The 19163-nt window shown below is 49.9% G+C and overlaps 1 protein-coding gene across 10 annotated transcripts in view; it reads left to right on the top strand.

Moving 5' to 3' along the window:
• LOC147747713 (coagulation factor XIII B chain-like) overlaps window positions 1-19163 on the top strand; it is a 1126012-nt gene that overhangs the window by 224041 nt on the left and 882808 nt on the right. For all 10 annotated transcript variants that reach the window (XM_086955075.1, XM_086955118.1, XM_086955080.1 and 7 more), the window contains one exon: window positions 2085-2288. In XM_086955075.1, the coding sequence (XP_086811201.1) occupies window positions 2085-2288 (204 nt within the window). The remainder of the gene's footprint in view (window positions 1-2084; window positions 2289-19163) is intronic.

Below are 19163 nucleotides of genomic sequence, written 5' to 3' on the forward strand. Positions count from 1 at the left end.
ACTTTCTCTTGATGACCAAGAGAATTTCTAGTCTTTGCTAATTGTAGAATATAAGAACATTCAAGTATTACACCAAGACACGCAGCTTGCAAGGCAGTCCGCTTGTGTTGTGTGAGGGGTCTGTTAGGATGGCACATTACACGCTGAAGCCCTTAGGGACCGTCTTTAGTGCCCCATTCCCTGGGAACCTGGGTATCATTTCCTCAGTACTTACAGGGGGTGCTAAAGGTATTGCCAATTGGGGCAACAATTGTACAGTTTAGAGAATGTGTGCTGGCACTCTGCACCTAAAAAGCAGGAAACCAGTGCACTTTCTGTCAATATTTAAGCAAATACAACCCAAAAGGTGACCATATCAAAAAGGGAAACTTTCCTACACACCAGGCAAAATGTTTTCTGCTATGGCCTCTTGGGGATTGAAATTATACATGGAGTGGAATTGGGAAGCAAGGGAATCGCAATGTTGTGACACTATCCAAAAACAGTGGGTGTGAATGGACAGCAACATTATGGAGCTAAGTGGTTAGATTGGTTCCCACTGTAGCATAGCAAGAAAGAAATTAGCAGGTCTAAAACAACACTGTGGAGAAAAAGACGATCAAATTGGACATTGCAGTGTGAGGGCAATTCTGCAGGAAAACTGAAGGAAGAGAATGACGCTTGTTTAAGGGATGTACCTCGGAAGTGAGGCCTACAGAAGTGGTGGGAGTAAAGGGATGCTGTTGGAGGAAGTAGCAATCCAGGGGCACAGTATAAAAGAAGTAAATACAAGAGGCTGCACAGGAAGCAGAGCTAATGAATCACTGCAGGAAAAGAGCCATGCAAAGGTGACAACAGTGAAATTGAATGAGGTACCAGATAAAAAAGAAGAAAGAAGGTATCAGGACTGAAGATGTACAGTAGGGAGGCATGAGTAATGAAGGAAATGTTGGTATTTTCTGTATTTCCCTATACTGGTAGTGTCCTAAATGCTCCTCTACTCCCTTGATGTTTATGATGTAGTAATGTTCTGTGGGATTGTATATTCTGTCACTGACAGTTTGTTAATTTCTCTCAATACTGAACGGGGAAACATCTCTACTCTAAGGTGCGGGGTGTATATTTATTTACTTATATCATGAGAAAAGAAGGACAGTTTTGTGGAAGCAAACCTGTACTATATAATGCAGAACAGTGCAGGGGCAGCGGTGAGAGGAAGCCGAGCATATGAGAAACTTTAGGGTGTGCAGGGCTAATGAAATTGTGATTTCAGTGCACCATGAAGTTAGCATGCACCAATGCAGACTCGCGTTTGATTCCTGAAATGCTTTTAAATGGAAGAACAGTCATGCTTCCAGGATTATGAAGAATATATGACAACACTGATGCAATAGTTTACCTCTTCTGACGGTACGCACACAACTCAAAGCAAAAAAAAACATCACAAGAGAGGTAGGTCACGTCTTTCATTGAAGCTGGAGACGGCGAATGATGTCGTCAATGGAGCTATGGAGCTCCTAGACAAAGCTGGCAACAATGATTAAATTATACTGTGCTCTACATTGCATGGAAGTATGAACCTTTGATATATGGTATCCTCTGGAATTTCCACGTCATATGGCACACACTACTTGGATATAATGTCTAACTGAGCTTCTCATTGCAATGGAATTTTGAATTTGGCATGACTGAGTGATCCTCAGTATCTTTACATTGGTGGTCATTTTACCCATCCCTTTGAGTTGCATATTATTATTTGCACTGTGGGTTGGGCCACTGATCCTGAAAATAATGATGCAACAGTTACATATATATTTTAGAGATGTCTTATTCAATAAGAGTTTGAATGAATTCCCTTTAACTTCATACATAGGATTCCTCGATCTGACACCAACATGTGGCGAAATGCTGCCAGTGGATCAATCAGAACATTGAGTTTTGGTTAAAAATACTTCTTCAGTGAAATGGTTAAAATCGGAGAGCTGAGTAACATGGTAATGAATTCTCTTGCACACTGCTTGTATACATTCCAAGGTGGAAGCATTAATGATGAAGTTATATTTTAATATCAGGAGCCAGGCTTAAATAATATGCTTTTTTCCTAGGTACTACTTGTGATAATCCAAAAATAGAAAACGGAAGATTAAGATCCTGGAATTATAGGAACGTTCCAAGTCTCTATTTTCCGATGACAAAAGGAAGAGAAATAGATTATGAGTGCGATAGAGGCTATGCAACTGAATCAGGATATGGATCTGGTAGAATCACATGTTCTGACGAAGGATGGACCCCTGCACCAAGATGCCGCCGTGAGTAATTTATAAACTCTGAAGGCCAACTCGGAGCTAATAACTATTATTAGTATTACTATTATTACTATTATTATTATATTTATTATTATTATCATCATTATTTTTGTTGTTTTTGTTATTCACAGTTTTCTTAGGATACAAATTCAAAGCCAGACCCCACATCAGGCTACTTTTTAATGTTTTGTAAATGTAGGGAGACAGTTGACAGACTAGCCTTCCTTTAATTATATGACCGCATTGGCATGGCTCACGAGTTAACCATTGGCTCTATAAGGGCACTGCACAGGTTCTGCACTTTCTATCGAGGACCAAGAGAACTTCTACCCTTTGCTAATTGTAGAAGATAAGAACACTCAGTATTACACAGCAGCAGCAACTGGCACTGGAATAGAGCAGCACACTGAAAGACTAAAATCAACACATCAACAAGGTATCTGATAACCCATATATGCACAAATATAAGAGGGAGTAAATGCAGGTTAGGATCTTTTGGTAGGGCTTGCTGCCTGTGGTGGGGTTGGGTTCATGACCTGGCCAAAGGCCAGGCCCTGAGGACAACTTCCTGCTCAATCTGGGTTTAGACGGCTGCAGCGGGGGCTTGGCCACTGGACCTGGAGAGGTGTGCTCAATGCACATTCCCCCTGTGGTGGGGTTGGGTGTAGGGTCTGGTGTTCAATCCCAGTGGTCAACACACAAAGCACACGGCCGAAGGCCCTGTGCAGTTGGGGTTGTCGGCATATGAAGGGCTGGCTGCAGGGCCTGATCTTCTGCTTCCTCAAAGCTGAATTTTCTCTGCTCTTTTCTGACATTGCATACCTGCTACATTCTACCGCACACATACAAAGTGTGTAAGTACAGTTTGTATTTGAAGGGTTCGCTCCCAATACAAAATATATGCAACAGAAAAGACAAACACCCTTATATTATGGTGAGAACCTGTCTCCATTTATGCATGGAAACTAAATGTTCATCAGCTTTTGGGAGGAAAACATGCAATTTCATACTGGCTACTGTACTTTTTAGTGGCAATAGATCACAACAAATATGATTGCCTTACTGCATCGCTCTTACTATTAACATTTTTAAAACCTAGTGACATACATGACAAACAACATAAAGATTAGCTTTTATTTTTTAACCAGTAATTGTAGTTCTAAACAGAACCTTGGCCTTTTCTGTTTAAAAAGAAAAAAATATTTGTATATATTTTTCTTATCCCGAGAAAGAACAAAAACGGGAAAAAACAAGAATTCTTACCTTTGATGAAAAAAAAACCCACTTTTTCCATGTATCCTGATGGGCGAGCACCATGTTTCATCTTAGTGACGCTTTGTTCACCTACACAAAGAATTTCTCTACACACTGCACAGTCCCTTCCTATGGTGGCAAATATGGGGCAGGTGTGGGCCAGTAATATTTCTTTGGGCAGACATCTAAAGGGGCGAAAAGGTGTCACATTGACAAACCCCCTCAGACATCTCCATGCAAGTGGATGAAGACACTCACTTTGCTTGCCTGCACAGAGAAAGAAGGCTGCTCCATATTTCACTGATACACCATGGCAGAAACAGAAATCAGTACTAAGGCGGTTTTTTAAAACTTTGAGCTGGCCAAAAAATGAAAGTGCGCAGGAGGGTATGTGCACTATGTGTGACTAGGTGCTCCATAGACGAAAAGCTGGACAATATTTCATAGGAACCAGTGGCACATGAAAGCACTTGAAGGCCATTCATCTCAAAACCATAACTTGTACTGAGATGCACAAGAGTTGAGCAGCTAAAAGACAACAGACTGCTACATAGGAAGTGCTCTGTCTACAATTGGAGGAAAGTGATAAGAAGGTGTAGCATCTTCCAAAGTACTTCAGGCACAGCCTCAAAGTAGTAGCCTCTGGGAAAACAAATACAAGATTATTTTCAAGTGCATGGAAGCTTATCTGCACACAGAATACAAAAACACACAAAAGATAAAAAAATAAGGTTTTAAAAGTTTGTTTTTTTCAAAACGTTTTATTGTGAGATCGCATATAAAATCAAACAGCATTCCGCATTCCGGAAGAGCTGTAGCCAGTATAGTACAACATAAATAGCGATGCATTCAATTATGGAAGTTTCCACCCCAACAACCCCCACCCCTCTCCCCAACTTCCCAAACCCCTGCCTCCCCCTTCCCCCCCCGTGCACAACATCTCATCAGTACTGTACAGGTGAAGCATGGATACATCAACTCGAATAGAATGCCATTAAGATACCCATCACACTGGTTCTTCCATTTCTCTCGCTGATATCGGAGGCTCCAGCCACAGGGCCCTATAATCCGCCCACCGTTTCCAAATCTTATAGTGTTTTTTGGGGCAGCCTTTGGCCAAGAACACCGGTTTCTCTAGTCCCATGCAAAAGTCAAGGCCTTTTTTCCACACAACCACTTTGGGGGCTGCTCTGGGGTCCTTCCAGGCCTGCGCAATGTCTCTCTTTGCTAGAGTAAGGCCAAGTAGTAGCAGGTGTCTTTTGTATATGTTGCCCCCCACTCCTTCTAACACATGTAACAGTCCCAGCTTCGGGGTCCGTGGAAGGTCCCAGCCCAACACCTCTGATAGACAGTCCCACACACCCGTCCAAAATCTCACTAGACCGCCACAGTCCCATACTGTGTGCAGGAGGCCACTAATTTCATAGCCACATCGCAAGCATTCGGGTGATTCAATTAGGCCAGCCTTCCACAGTCTTGCCCTCGTAAAATAAGCACGGTGCAAGTATTTGAACTGTATGAGGCGTAGACACACGGCTATAGCCGCTCCTCTAGGGGATTCAAGGGCCTCCCGCCAATCTTCCTCCCCAAGGTCCCCTACGTCTCTCACCCAACGATCCCTGAGGGGCTGCAAATCTGAGGAGCAATGTGTGGCTAGTGTTTGGTATATGCGGGATATTTTCTTGTCTTCTAGGTCCCCATGAACACCTTTGCCTCAATGGGGCTGAATTCTGGGAGGGCATCCAAGGCCACGAGTGTAGGTGCAAGGGCGTGCCGCAGCTGCAGGAAGCGGGAGAATTGTGTGTGGGGCATGGCAAATTCAGTACTAAGGTCATGGAAGGACTTGAGGGTTGTGCCTTTTAGAACATGTCCCAATGCTGATATACCTATGGAGTCCCAGCCCTCAAAACCTCGTAAGGACATCAGGGACGGCAGCTTCCCATTGTGCCAAAGTGGGGTCTCCCTCGTGAGTTTCCCCCACCATCCCATGCGACGCAGCGATTGCCGCCAAATCAGAAATACCACTTGTGTTGCATTAGGCAAGCTTTTCCGCAGGCGTGCTGAGTAAAGGACAGTATGGAGGGTTGCTGGGTCCATAAAATATCTTTCGAGGGCATACGCCGGTTCCCCCCTGTCACCATAACACCAGTCATTAAGGACCAAGAGATGCGAGGCTTGGTAGTAGGATAGTATATCGGACGTCGCCAAACCTCCACAGTATGTGGACAAAAAACAGGTGCGCAAAGCTACCAGCACTGCACCTCCGGCCCAAAGAAACTGACTCAGGGCAGAGTTAATTTGCCCAAACCACCGTGATGGGATTGGGTACATATCATTTTGCAGCTGGTACAGCATACAGGGAAGAGCAACCATCTTAAATATGGCCGACCTGCCGTATATGTTAAGGGGCATACGGGACCAGCATTTAATTTTTTGCTGCACTCTATCCCACACTGGAATTATGTTACGTTCCCATGCAATAGCCGGCAAGGTCGTCAAGAAGACCCCCAGGTACATAAGGCCTCCTGCTGCCCTCTGCAACATCGCAGCCCACGGCCCAACCCCAGAGCGGTCATCCAGTGTCCAAAGTGTGGATTTCCGCGGATTAAGGTACAATCCTGAGATCTCCCCAAAGATTCTCATTATTTCCATGACTCGCGGGCCGGACTTGTTCACGGTTGTCAGAAAGAAGAGGACATCATCCGCATACAGTGCGATTCTGTCCGATGGTCCTGCCTCCCATTCAAACCCTCGCAGCTGCGCATCCATCCGGACCCACGCCGCCAATGGTTCCATGGCCAAGGCGAATAGATAAGGCGAGAGGGGGCACCCCTGCCTGGTACCGCGCCCTATTGGAAAGATCTCGAAGATTCCCCGGCCACCCTTACCAAGGCCGTCAGGTCCATGTACAGCAATCGAATGTAGGACATGAAATGTGGCCCTATATTGAGACGCGGAAGGAGTGCGAACAGGTATGTCCAGCTCAGGGAATCGAAGGCCCGGTCAATATCCGCCAGTAATAGAGCAGCCTGATCCCTGGTCCTACTCATCGCCTCTACTGCTACATGCGCTTGTCTGATATTGTGTCTGGTCACCCTGCGGGGCATAAACCCAGCCTGATCCGGGTGAATGAGGTCTGTTATGTACGGGAGCAGTTGATGCGCAAGCGCCTTAGCTAGTATTTTGGCCTCAATATTTAGGAGGGAAATCGGTCGGTAGGACTCATGTCGGTCTGGGGGGCGACCCGGTTTACAAAACACCACTATTTCTGCATGCCGCCAGTCAGCTGGCAGGAGGCCCTCTGTTCTCGCCGCCTCCAGGGCAGCCTTGTAGTGGGGCCCTAATTGAAGGTGATATTGCTTGAAGAACTCACTCGGAAAGCCATTGGGTCCTGGAGCTTGCCTGTATTAAGTTCCCCCAGTGCCGTGCCCAATTCCTCGGCTGATATGGGAGCCTCGAGGCGTTCTTGCACATCATCTGGGAGTGTGCGGGGCGGAAGGTTCGCTATAAATTTATCGACATCTAGCGCCGGGAGTGCATCTTGCGGGGCGTATTGGGCCGCCAGATATCCAGCAAAGCTATTCGCTAGCTCTCTGGGTGCCGAGATGGAGTTGCCGGCATCATCTTTAAGGCCCGGCAGCTCCTGTGCCTGAAATACCCTTTGACAGAGCCTATGGAGCATGGTGCTAGATTTGTCCCCCCACTGATAAATTCGGCTCCGCGTCGCCAGCCAAACTTGTCGGGCTTCGTCCAGAAGCAGGGACGCATACGTTTGCTGTGCAAGGAGCAGTTGCCCAACCTCCTCATGGCGGCCCGCGACCGCGCACTGAGTCTCCAGGTGTTCTACTGTCGCCGCCGCTTGCACTAAATCCTCCTTTCGTTTACGGCGTGCCGCCGCACACCAGGCGATGTCTATGACTCGAAGCGTGGGCTTCAGGGCTTCCCAGGCCGTCCGTGCATCCAACACCGTACCCAAGTTCTCCTCCCAGTATCGGGCGATCGCAACCTCCATATGGTGCTGGTAGGCCTCCTGCTGCAGGTTCCAGGTGGAGAGGCGCCATCGAAATGGTTGCCTACCCCTATCAAGGGTGAGTATTATCTCCACCAGGGAGTGATCTGACAGTCCACGCAGTAGAATAGACGCCGAGACAACCCTGGTCGCAACCGCGGATGGGACAAATATGTAGTCTAACCTCGAGAACGAGTGGTGGACCGCCGAGACATAGGTGTATTCGCGTTCATGTGTATGGAGGTAGCGCCAAGTGTCCACCCAGCCCAATGCTCGGACCATGTCATGTAGTTTAGTGGGAATATCTGCAATGGGGCTGTAGGAAGGGGGAGGCTCTAGTTGGCACAGTGGAACACTAGCGACAAGCAGGGACTTTCTCTTCCTCGTCAGGGCTGAGGGTTACCTTCCAGACAACCTCTGCTTACCCTCTAGGTAGTGTGGCTTAAGCAGTCGTAGGCTAATCTTTGGGGCACATAGGGTTAAACACTTGCAATATTACACCGTCACAACCAACCCACCACACAATGACACCAAACGGTATTCTGTAAAAATATATATCTTTATATAAATTTCAAGCAGGCTTGTGAATACAGTTATCAAACTTTCAAATAGCAGTTCCAAGTTACTTAGTTCAAGTTGCCACAGTTCTTTCTAGCAATAAGCGTTCTTTAGGGCCTTCTGGACGGTTCAACAAAGTTCTTATGGAGCGGGCGACTTCCAGGGGAGCTGTCCCACGTCGCGTTGCCTTCCCGGGGTCGCTGTTCGTTGCGGCTCTCAGCCGAGCAGGTCACGGGTCATCCGGGGCAGCGGTGCTCTGTGGCGGCAGGGTCCTTTCCTCGTCCTCCGCTCCGACCCTGGAGGCGGCGGCTGTGTGGTGGCGGCAAGTGGCAGTACGGTCCTCAAGTGCAGGACGTACCCAGCCAAGTGCCGGTGGCAGCTGTGCGCTCACAGCTGAGCTGTCGGGCAGGATACCGACCAGGAGGATTCTCACAGGGCGACTGTCCGTCTTTGCAAGTGGATTGGCTGCTCGTGTTGCAGTCAACTCGGGAGCTCGGACCGGACAGGTCCTCCTTCACTTTGCTCTGGGGCTCCCGGTGCAGTTGCGGTCACGGTGTTCGGGCCGGCGGCTGGACCTCACGTTGCTCTCGCTGTTGCTTTGGGCCCCGGTCACGGTGGTCAGGTGGATGTCGTTGCCTTGGAGGAGATTCCTCCGTCGGTACTGCAGCGATAAGCAGCACACACAGTCGCTTTCTTCAGGATGTAGCGCCCACTGGTCCTGGGGCGCTGGTCAGGGGGCAAGTTCAGCAGCAAGCCCTTGGAGATCGTTTCAGCAGAGTTTGGCACAAAGTCTTGTCAAGCAAAAGTCTTCTCGCAGTCTTTCCTTTTTCCTCTCCTTCGGCAGCAAGGCACCAGACACAGGCAAGAGACAGCACTCTTCCTTGTCCTTCACGGTCCTTCTCGTCGGGCAGAGTTCCTTCTGTAGCCCAAACAGGATCTAACTTTCAAGGAGCAGGGCTCCTTCTTTTATACGGTATTTCTTTTGTTCTCACAGGCCAGGGGGGCCTTTGCATAGCCACTTTCAGTCCTTGAGTACCCTGGTTGGTGTTCTCTGGCTTCTGCTTTCAGTGTGAGGGGCAGGCGCATCAGACGCCCCACAGGAGGTGGAGCCAGCATTGTGCGTACAGGGGCAGCCAGAGTACCTTGTTGATGGGGCTTCGCCCTTCCTGGGCCAGGTGGCGGCTGAGTCATCAGTCGCTCCCCAGGAGGGTGGAGCCAGCATTGTGGTGGCAGAGCACAGCAAGATTCAGAGTCAAGAGCCACTCCTACCTCCCACTAAGGTGTAATCTGCGCATTCACCACCTGTCATCCCCCCAGCCCTGTCACTCACACATCCCAGACAGTCAGATACACACACCAGCAGAGGCGGGCTGAAATGGTTAGGCAAGCAAATGCTAACTTTCTAAAAGTAGCTTTTGCAAACACAGGATACTAAAATAAACTTGACTACAAGAAATATTTTATCATCCTGAGTTCAGGCGTACTAAACAAGGCTCGCTACCATGCTCCTTGAGCCTGCGGGGATTATAGGGTGTAATAATTCCAGCAGCTCAGTCTGGCCTAATGGAGGCAGGTAGCCTTCAATAGTGAAATACGAATTTAGTGGTAAGTCACTACTAGGACATGCCACACACATCAGGGCTTGTCCTACCTTACACCTACAACGCACCCTGCCCGCAGGCCTACCATAGGGGTGACTAATATGCAGTCAAGGGAAGGTTCAGGGGCTGGCAAGTGGGTGCACTTGCCCAGCTAGCGTGACAGTACGAGACCGCACGCGGGTTCTGCGGTCGCAGTCCCCAGACACATCTTTACGGCTGCTTCGGTGGGTGGCGCAACCAGCGCTGCAGGCCCACTAGCAGTATTGGCATCTACAAGCCCCGGCACTCCTAGTGCACTTTACTAGGGACTAACAGTAAATCCAATGAACCAATCATGGATACCAATCGCATGCACAATTTACAGTAGGGAGCACTTGCACTGCGGCATGGGTCAGCCGTGGCGCAGTGCCCTGAGTATCGGAAAACCAGCAAAACATCGGAGGCACATCAGCGAAAAGTGGAAGGGAAACTCACGCCAAGGTGCCAGGTCTAACAGGGGCCATCTCCAGGCCGGAGACGATCAAGCCGACACTGCATGACATTGTTCCAATCCCCCCCGATCACAGCCAGGCTCTCAGGGATCTCAGCCCACACGGTGAACAATTTTTCAATCAGTGCCCACTGCAATGGGGGCGGGGCGTACACGCTCCCTATCACTACTGATTTGGTGCCTAACATCCCTTGCATAAAGACATAACGGCCCTGAGGGTCGATTCACTGCTTTGTGTGAGTGTAGGCCAGTCTACGATGTACCAGGACCACTACTCCCCGAGACCCCCTGACATAGCCTGCGTGATAAACCTGGTCAAATCCGTATCTCTGTAGGCTCAGCATTTTATTACCCATTAGGTGTGTTTCTTGTAGTAGCAGAACATCTACTTTTTCCCTTTTCCCCAACCTCAACACCGCACCCCTCTTATTCTTATCATGCATGCCCCGCACATTCCAACTCAGCACTTTCAGTTGGGCTCCAGCCCGAATCGACTCAGCATTATCAGCCCCAAACTAAGCGCAGTTGCAATAGTGTCCGTAGCAATGGGTACATTTGGCAGGAACACCCCAACAGTAGCATGTGAGACAATCATGTGCAAAACAACTCCCCGCCTGCCTCCCACCCCCCAGACCCCTCCCCTGAACTGTTCCCCCCTCCCTCCATGCCCCCCCTCAACTGACATCCCCTCAAACTGCCCCCAACTCCAATCTCCCCATACCTCAGCAGTGTTGAAGTACCTGTCGCGGTATAAGGCATCCCCAGTCCCCAACAGGAGACTCGAGACTCTCTACACCAATGGATCCCCACCAACAGCCCCAAAACTGTATAACCGACTCGTTAGAGGCACAAACTTCCCCAAAAAGTGAGGCACGTGTCCGCCTCATAAGTCCATCCCACCCCACCCAACCTTCATCCCACGAAAAAAAATTATACTTGTCTGTTCATGTATATGCAGTATATGTCCATCACTTCTCCAGGCTGTCCTCCAGCGACCACCGCTCCAACCAGAGCGTATTACCATCTTGCAACAAACCACCTGCATCCCACGTGTCTCAAGAACCCACTTTCGGCGAGTCCAGAGGGTCCGTTCCTTCGGTTTTCTTTCTTTTAGTAGGGGAGCGTTTCGACGAGCGAGACCGCCAGTTGCTTCTGCTTCAGGAACGCTGGGGCGTTCGGGGCGGCATCGCCGACGGGGATGAGTCCGAATCGCGAGCTTGTGGAGTGTGTGGTCTGACACGTACTGTCTCATCCGTCCAGGTGAACACCTCCTCAGGAGAATTGAAAAACATTGTGCGGGACTGAAAGACCACTCGTGGACGCGCCGGATATAGCAAGGCGTATTGAATCTTTAGGCCGCGCAGACAAGCTTTAGCTGCTGTGAAGGATTGGCGCTGTTGCTGCACCAACCATGTATAGTCTGGGAATATCAAGATCTTCTGATTATTCCATTGGAGAGAGTCTTTCAAACGTGCCTGCTTTAGAATAGTGTCCCGATCATGGTAGTTGAGCAGCTTGGCAATAACTGGTCGTGGGCGCTCGCCAACCGGCGGTTTTTGAGTTAGTGCTTTGTGGGCCCGCTCAATGACGAAGCAGCGGGAGAGGGACTCCGGCGGGATCCAGCTCTCTAGCCATTCAGTGAGGAAGGCCTCCATGTTGCCCTTCTCGCAGTCCTCCGGGAAGCCGACAAAGCGTAGGTTGTTGCGCCTAGCCCGTCCTTCAGCATCCTCTGCTCTGAGCGCCAGGTTTTTCTGTATACCTTCCATGTGAGCCACCTTCCGTTTCAGGATCACCACGTCATCCTCCAACCCGGTGATCCGGGCCTCTGCCTCGGTAATGCAGGCCACCGCATTTCGTAGGTCCTGGCGTAGCAGGGTGACATCCGCCCCCACGGCGCCGATCTTGGCATCCAACGTATCCCTAGATTGGGTGATCGCCACCAATAGCGCTGCGTTGTCCGGTCCCTGGGTCTGGGTGCTCCCGGAGGCCCCAGCAAGGCCACTGGGCCCGGTAAATTTATCAATGGGCCCTTGTTTCGAGGATCCACCGGAGTTCCCACCCCTGGTCATGTTCAATGCTGGGTAGGGCAGCCGGATATGTGGATACGAGGCTGTGAGAGTCAATCTGTCTGGATGTGTCCTGAGGTGGATGCCTCCCGCAGGCCCAAGATGGCCGCCTCCGAGGTCCAAATCCGGGCGCTCACCGCCGTTAGCCCACACCAGGCGGCACCGGTGGATCGAAGCGGTGGGCGCAGCCCTCCGATCACCAAGGTCGCCAAGAAAGCGGCGGCAGCCCATATGTTCCGGTCTAAGCCCTCAGACGCCGCCAAATCGCCTAGGTCCGGTGTTGGCGGAGCGCGGGCATCGGGCTCCAGAGGCCCCTCCGGGTGACTGTTCCACCACTCTAGAAGGGTCCGCGAGCGCCTCACATCAACAGCAGCCCAGCATTCATCTGTGTGTATAGGTACCACTCCAAGGCACCCGTCAGCTACAGCTGCCAGGCACCTTCAGCTACACCTCGCCACCCCGGGATTTCGGTGGGTGCAGGGGAGGAAGAATATTTAGGCGGATATCTTCAGCGGCGGGACGGAGCTCTGCTAAGCTGCGTCCGACATGATGGCTTCCTTAGCCACGCCCCCAGGTTTTAAAAGTCTTAGGATAATTTCCAACTGTAATAAATACAGAGCAAAAAACAAAAAGTTTGAAAAACATACCAAACTACACAACAAAAAATCAAAATCAAAGTATCTATTCAATCGCTTCTGCACACAAAGAAAGGTTGTGCGTAGTCGGGGTCAGGATGGTTGGTTTCTCAGAGTTTGGCACGGTGTCTAGTCAGAGACCAGGCCTACTACCCAATCCTGTATTGCATATTGCCATGTGCCATTTGCAGAGGTTCTCCCCATCGGAAGAATGAGTTACCCATGCTGAATATAGAATATGATTTTTAAAAAACTCAGCAATTTCCTAACAAAACAAAGGTTAAGGTGATGTTCTAGATGATTAATGGTGAGAGCAACAGGTGCTCCTCCCCTGGCCGCAGTGCTCATGCCCGTCTGCAGGGCAGTTGTGGCTGAACGCTGCTGCATCGGCCCTGTATGCCTCTTGAATAAAAGTGAACCAGCGCTGAAGCCGCTGAGAGAGGCGGAGGGCTGAGCCCCACGGAATGGTCATGGAATGCTGTGGTCCGTTTTGTAGTTGTCTATTTTTCTCTCTGAATACCACAGCTCACTGTGCTGCCTTTGTACCGCTATCACTGCATTCAGCTTACATGCGGAGCCTGGTGAGTTAGAGGCGTGCGGCAGTACAGCGACTGGTGAGTCAGTGGCTGTGTTGGATGGAGGGTGATTGCTGGGACTCTTCTCAGACAAAGAGAGGCCAGAAAGAGAGCACATCTTTCTTCTTTTAATGCCACCCTCTGTAGGGGTCACTTTGGAAGGTTCCTGAAGACTTTGCAGTTACCAAAGTTGTTGGTGACGGGTAGAAAATCTTGGAATTAGCCCCATGCTCTTTGCTCCTTGCTGGGCAGGCCTGTGGTTCTGGTCTGCAGCCTGTGGGTGGTGGTTGTGTCTTCCTGCTTTTGCCAGGGGATGGAGGTAAGTGACAAAATCCTTCCCAATGATGCAAACACGGCTTCCCCAAACCTCTAGCAATCCAGCTAGCTACAACTAGTGCCAAAAGCCAAAGTACATTGACAGGACATTGATTTGTTGATTTTTCATCATTGAACTCCTTGAACTTCAGTTTTTGAGGTTGCTACCTGGTCGGTCCTGATTCGCCTTGAGATCATCAAGAGCTGCCAGGAATTGTGGTCACCGAAGGGGCCTGTGGTCTGTGTGCCCGAGGTCTCTAACCATCACAACCTCCTTAGCCCTTAACTACTTTAATAACCCAAAAAGCTCTCTGCAAGCCCAACCCTTCTACCAGAGACAACCCAGAGTCAAGCCTAAGCCAGGACCATGATTTCCCCACCTACATTTCTGTACTTGGTACTTGGTGCACTTGGTGCTGTTCTTGGTGCTCTTACGCCGTTCCCAGCCCTGTTACATCCTGCTGTGCCCTCCAGTATCTCCAGTATTTCTTTGTATCTTCATTATATCCATGTTACAGGAGGGGGCCTGGTCTAACTTAACTGAGTTGACGATTTCCTGCCATACGTGTCTGCGTGGGAAAGCATGCCACAGAGTTCTATCCTGGATTGGTTTCTACAGAGAGCAGTGGGTCTAATTAGTAAGGAAATCGACCTGGTGGAGTTCTGGTTATCCTTTTCATCCCCTCTATCATTACCACCCTTGGGATCCCAGGCCAACACCATCAATAGCGGCGGGTTAACATTGTGGTTTCCCCAACATCATGGTCACCCCTAAACATCGAGCTTGGCCAAATATGTGGGAGACAACAGTGCCACCAGAGGAGCAAAATGGTCTCCCAGCGAGGTCAGGTGACACCCCTTTACCCCGTCTGAGCCCTGTGCTAGTTAATAGAGCTGCAGACAAAAGGAAGAGGGCAGCTAATCACTCCAAGGCAAAGAGGCTGTGTCCTCTGGCCCACATGGTGGAGAGTGTAGCCAAAGACAAGGCACCAGCCAAGACATCTGAAGGGCTCAAGGACTTGTGTGATAGATTCGCAGTACTAATGTCAGAAACGCTAGAGCCCATCTGTGAGCGGCTGGAGGTGATTGAGAGAAATCAGTAACTTGAAGAAGGCGGCGTTTCTGACACCCTCAATACCCGAAACTTACACATTGCCCCCCACTACTATGGTTGATTATTCTCTCTTGTCCCCCAACGGTGGTACGGATGAGTTGCTTCCTGCAGCAGCTGCAGCTTCTGACGTCAGGGCTACCAGGGATAGCTGTCCCATTAGCAAACCAATAGGAAGGGAGTTTTCCCAAATGGAGACCACGTCTGAGCTAAAGAGAGGGTGTGGGGGAGTGAGAGGGGAGCCACGCACAAATTGTGACTCGGTCAAGGCCACAAGTTTATCTTATTGAATCTGCCCCCAGATGCATACCCATACTGACCAATGTACGTAGCATAGTTAAGGGGGCTGAGGAATCCTTATCCCAATTAAAAAATATAGTACTTCACTGGCTGTGCTCTCAAGCTGGCTTCTCCCCTTTAGATGCCTAGCAAATATTGATGATTATTGGAGTGGACTGGGTCTGGCCCCTGCCCAAATCCTATGGATGTGATTGCATTGGTGCTAGTTTCAGAGTCCCTTCCATTGTCTGCAATCTCCGTAATAGCTACAAACACCAAAATTGGGTTGTTTCAAATATCTCCCTCCTGCCACTGGGTTTCTTTCATCGCCATCTGAAGGGTAAATCTGGGTTTGCCCAGCAGCATGCATTAGCTGGCCATCAAAGTTGTTAACTGTGAGGGGGCGGGGAAGGGGGGAGAGACTGGGGCCAGAGGAAAAATCCTGCCACAATAGAATGTCCATCCCCCCAACAGAGATTGATTGATGCCACATCAGACAAGGCACAATAGTGCTGGAATGATGGGCCTTGAATGCACTAGCAACTGTTCTAGAACCCCGTGCTCCCTGACCCGGAGCATTATTCTTTGAATGCCGTCCTAAGGAACAATCCAGGTACACCAACAATTTCTAGCACAGAAAAATTACCCTTGTGAGGCACTATTGACACCACTTTGCCGCACTCTCCCCCTCCACCTCCTCAGTCTCCACTACTACGGTAAGCTGGAACATTGAAATAAACTAAGGTAAACTAGGGGACCCTGATGGGGTACTTTCATTGATGGCTATGACTGATGTCTATTTCAGGAGAAATGGGCCTTAGAGCTAATGAACAGGTGTGGTCATAAAAGTTATAGCGTCCAAGCTAATAAATGTAGTGCTGGGAACCCTTAGGATGGATTACTAGTATTTGTTGTCTCCCCCATAGCCTGTGCTGTCACACCCCTTTATGTGGACTCCCCTTATGTCCACAGGATAATCCTTTCCCGCCCCAACTCCCAGGCCCTGATGATAATTAACATCTGTGATTGGATTAGTAGTTGTGAGCAAGAATTGAAAATCTCCAACAATTCGATAGTGTTCTATGTGACCATTACAAAACCCACCATTTGATCAAAGCAGGGGACTTCAACCTCAGATTTGAGCCAAACAATCTGGCAAGTGAACTGTCTAGAGATGAAAAACTATTTGAGGTATACCTGACCTTGTCTACTCCGCTGGAAGACACCTTTCTAGAGCTGCACTCCAGGTTGTAGATCTCACCCTATCACATGGAATCCGGGCATGCAATGGGCGATCTCCATCCGACAAACTGATTGCACCTACATTTAGAGCAGGCCCATACACTAGCGGAGTCAACTACATTTTCTTGGATGTAAGGTATTGAAGCAAGTTAGATGGCATGATGGTGGTGGAGGTAGAGGAGAGCACGAATTGTAACAGAAGGGGGGGGAGAGAGAGAGTCAGTGGATTCAGTCTCCCTAAATGTATAAATAAACAAAGTGGAATCCACTCAAGGTGGTAGTGATCCCTGAAGTGATAGGGAAACACACAGTGTTGTTTAAATGCCCCTCACACACCAACAGGCCCCTTGGTGTCATGCTTCATCATCGGGGCCTTCGCACCCCTCTACGGGATGCGGCGTGCTACGACTCGCGGATACGCAGGAGCACTTTGAAGTGAACTATGTGTGGGGGTGTGTGTATAGAACCAAGATGTGAGTGAGGTGAGGTGAAAAAAAGTGAAAGGTTAAAAAATACCTGGCACGTGGGAGGAATTTTTTTTTTAATTTAATCCCCGGCTGGTATTATTAAAAGAAGTGCAGGGCGTGGTTAGGTAGATACGAGTTAAGGTATCGAAAACCACTATAAAAGTGTCTTAAATTTAAAAAAAAATTCCTCCCACGTGCCAGGTATTTATTAACCTTTCACTTTTTTTCACCTCACCTCACTCACATCTTGGTTCTATACACACACCCCCACACATAGTTCACTTCAAAGTGCTCCTGCGTATTCGCGAGTCGTAGCACGCCGCATCCCGTAGAGGGGTGCGAAGGCCCCGATGATGAAGCATGACACCAAGGGGCCTGTTGGTGTGTGAGGGGCATTTAAACAACGCGGTAGAGGAGAGCAACCACAATCCCTTGGTATTAAGATCAAAAGGAGCTATGACCCTACCCTTCACTGTAGCCACCGAGCAAGCTCCAATGCAGCTCACGGCCACTAACAACAGGAGGAATGTGATACAGGAAACATTGGGATTCTCACCTGAGGGAGTCAAGGCGTCATAATCAATGTAAGCACCCATATGGATTATGTAGGACTTGGCCCTTTCCCCAGAATTTTTCGCTTTTTATTCCCTTAATTTAGGATGTCCCCCATAGTAACAAAAGTGTATAGGCCTTGTGTAGTGGAGAAAGCCCTGTGTAATGTCAAACTAATGTTAAGGTGCAGGTGCTTTCTTCCCCTAACATGGCTGCCACTGACCCCTGCTACTATAGCGCGGTCTTTGTGGGTGCATTCTAGTGGCCAGGAGCTGGCTGGAACCCTCAAACAATGTATCTATACTAGCCTGCCCATAGCCAGAGTGGTGGAACCTCCTGGAAGCCTCTGGAACCTTCTGGAAGAGGTGAGGTGACACCAACTGCCACTACCAACTGTCAACTGGCACTATAAAAGGAGAGGGAGGGAAACTTTCCTGTCAGAGACCTGGGGAAGAACCTACGCAGGAGTTTAGGCAGTGAGGGTCAGGACAGGGTCTTATGATACTGGAAGTGACAGGGCCTAGGTGTTGCCTTTCAAGTGTTGAGGTATCCTGTACCCCCCCTCTGATCTAGCCCAGCGGAAGGGAACCCCCAGGGACCACTTGAGGGGATTGGCTTAGGAGATCTAACACCAGCCACCAACTTAACCCCCTTCAAGGAAACAAGAAACCAACTGCTATTTACAAGGGCGCCAGAACATAAAGCGCCAAGAAGAAACTGAATCACCACAGGACATTTGAAGAACCACCCAGGTATTGGCGCTGTGTTGCTCCCTGTGCCCCCTGACACCATCTGGGATCCCTCTTTCTGGTTTGCCACGGACGTGTGGTCTGTCCTGTTGGTTCTACTGAACTACATGTTCTGCCTGAGCTGTGTTTAGCTCTCCCTGACTAAACTACCTGTACTGCCAGACGCTGAACTGAATTATTATTGGGACTGCTGTCCTGCTGCATTCCTAGTTGGAACCCTTACAAAGCGCTAAAGACTGCCTGTGCCTATAAAGCACTGTGACCTGAGCCTGGACTGCCTTGATCAGCCTCCTTGTGAAGCGCTGTGGTTCTGGAGACTTTTGTGTCTGCTCAGCGCTATGGTGAATGCCTGCTGTGAACCGTGCTGGGAAAGCGCTTCGAAGTAAACTGCCAAGCGCCTCTGCTGCCCCTGGTGAAGCGCTGTATCCCCGACTGCCATCCTGTCAGGAACTACCGCTAGTGCCCGGTGTGCTCCCAGGCGCTAGATCGCCCCGCAGCGATGCTACTGTGAAGCGCTGTTGAGCGCCTTGCCGACTGACCCCAGAGCGCTTACCTCAGGTGCCTTGGAATCTCCTCACGCCAGTATTGTAGCGCCGGCATCTTGACCCCCTTGCGGCGGCCCCCGTATGCCAGGAGAGGGCCGCCGAAGTTACACGGGAGGAGTAGGCCACGTTAGGCCTTGAGGCCTGGAACGCACACCACGTGACGGGGGTGCCGCATCAAGAGCCGCGCACCTGCCTAGCCCGCTCCTGATTGACTTCCTGCCCTGAGCCCTTTGTGCGAAATCCCGCACCCGGGAGGGGGGGGGGGAGCCTAGAATCACCGCGGAGGAGAGGAGCCTCCTCCGACTTGCCCCCACGGGTTTCCTGCTGCATCGCGACCGGCGCTGGTGCTAACATCTCCTTCCTGCACCGCGCCCGGTCGAGTGAGGCCCCTGAGGAATGTGCAAGGGCCCGGAAGGGCCGAACAATAAGG

This window comes from Lissotriton vulgaris, chromosome 1_1 (genome assembly GCF_964263255.1).
Source record: "Lissotriton vulgaris chromosome 1_1, aLisVul1.2, whole genome shotgun sequence".
NCBI lineage: Eukaryota > Metazoa > Chordata > Amphibia > Caudata > Salamandridae > Lissotriton > Lissotriton vulgaris.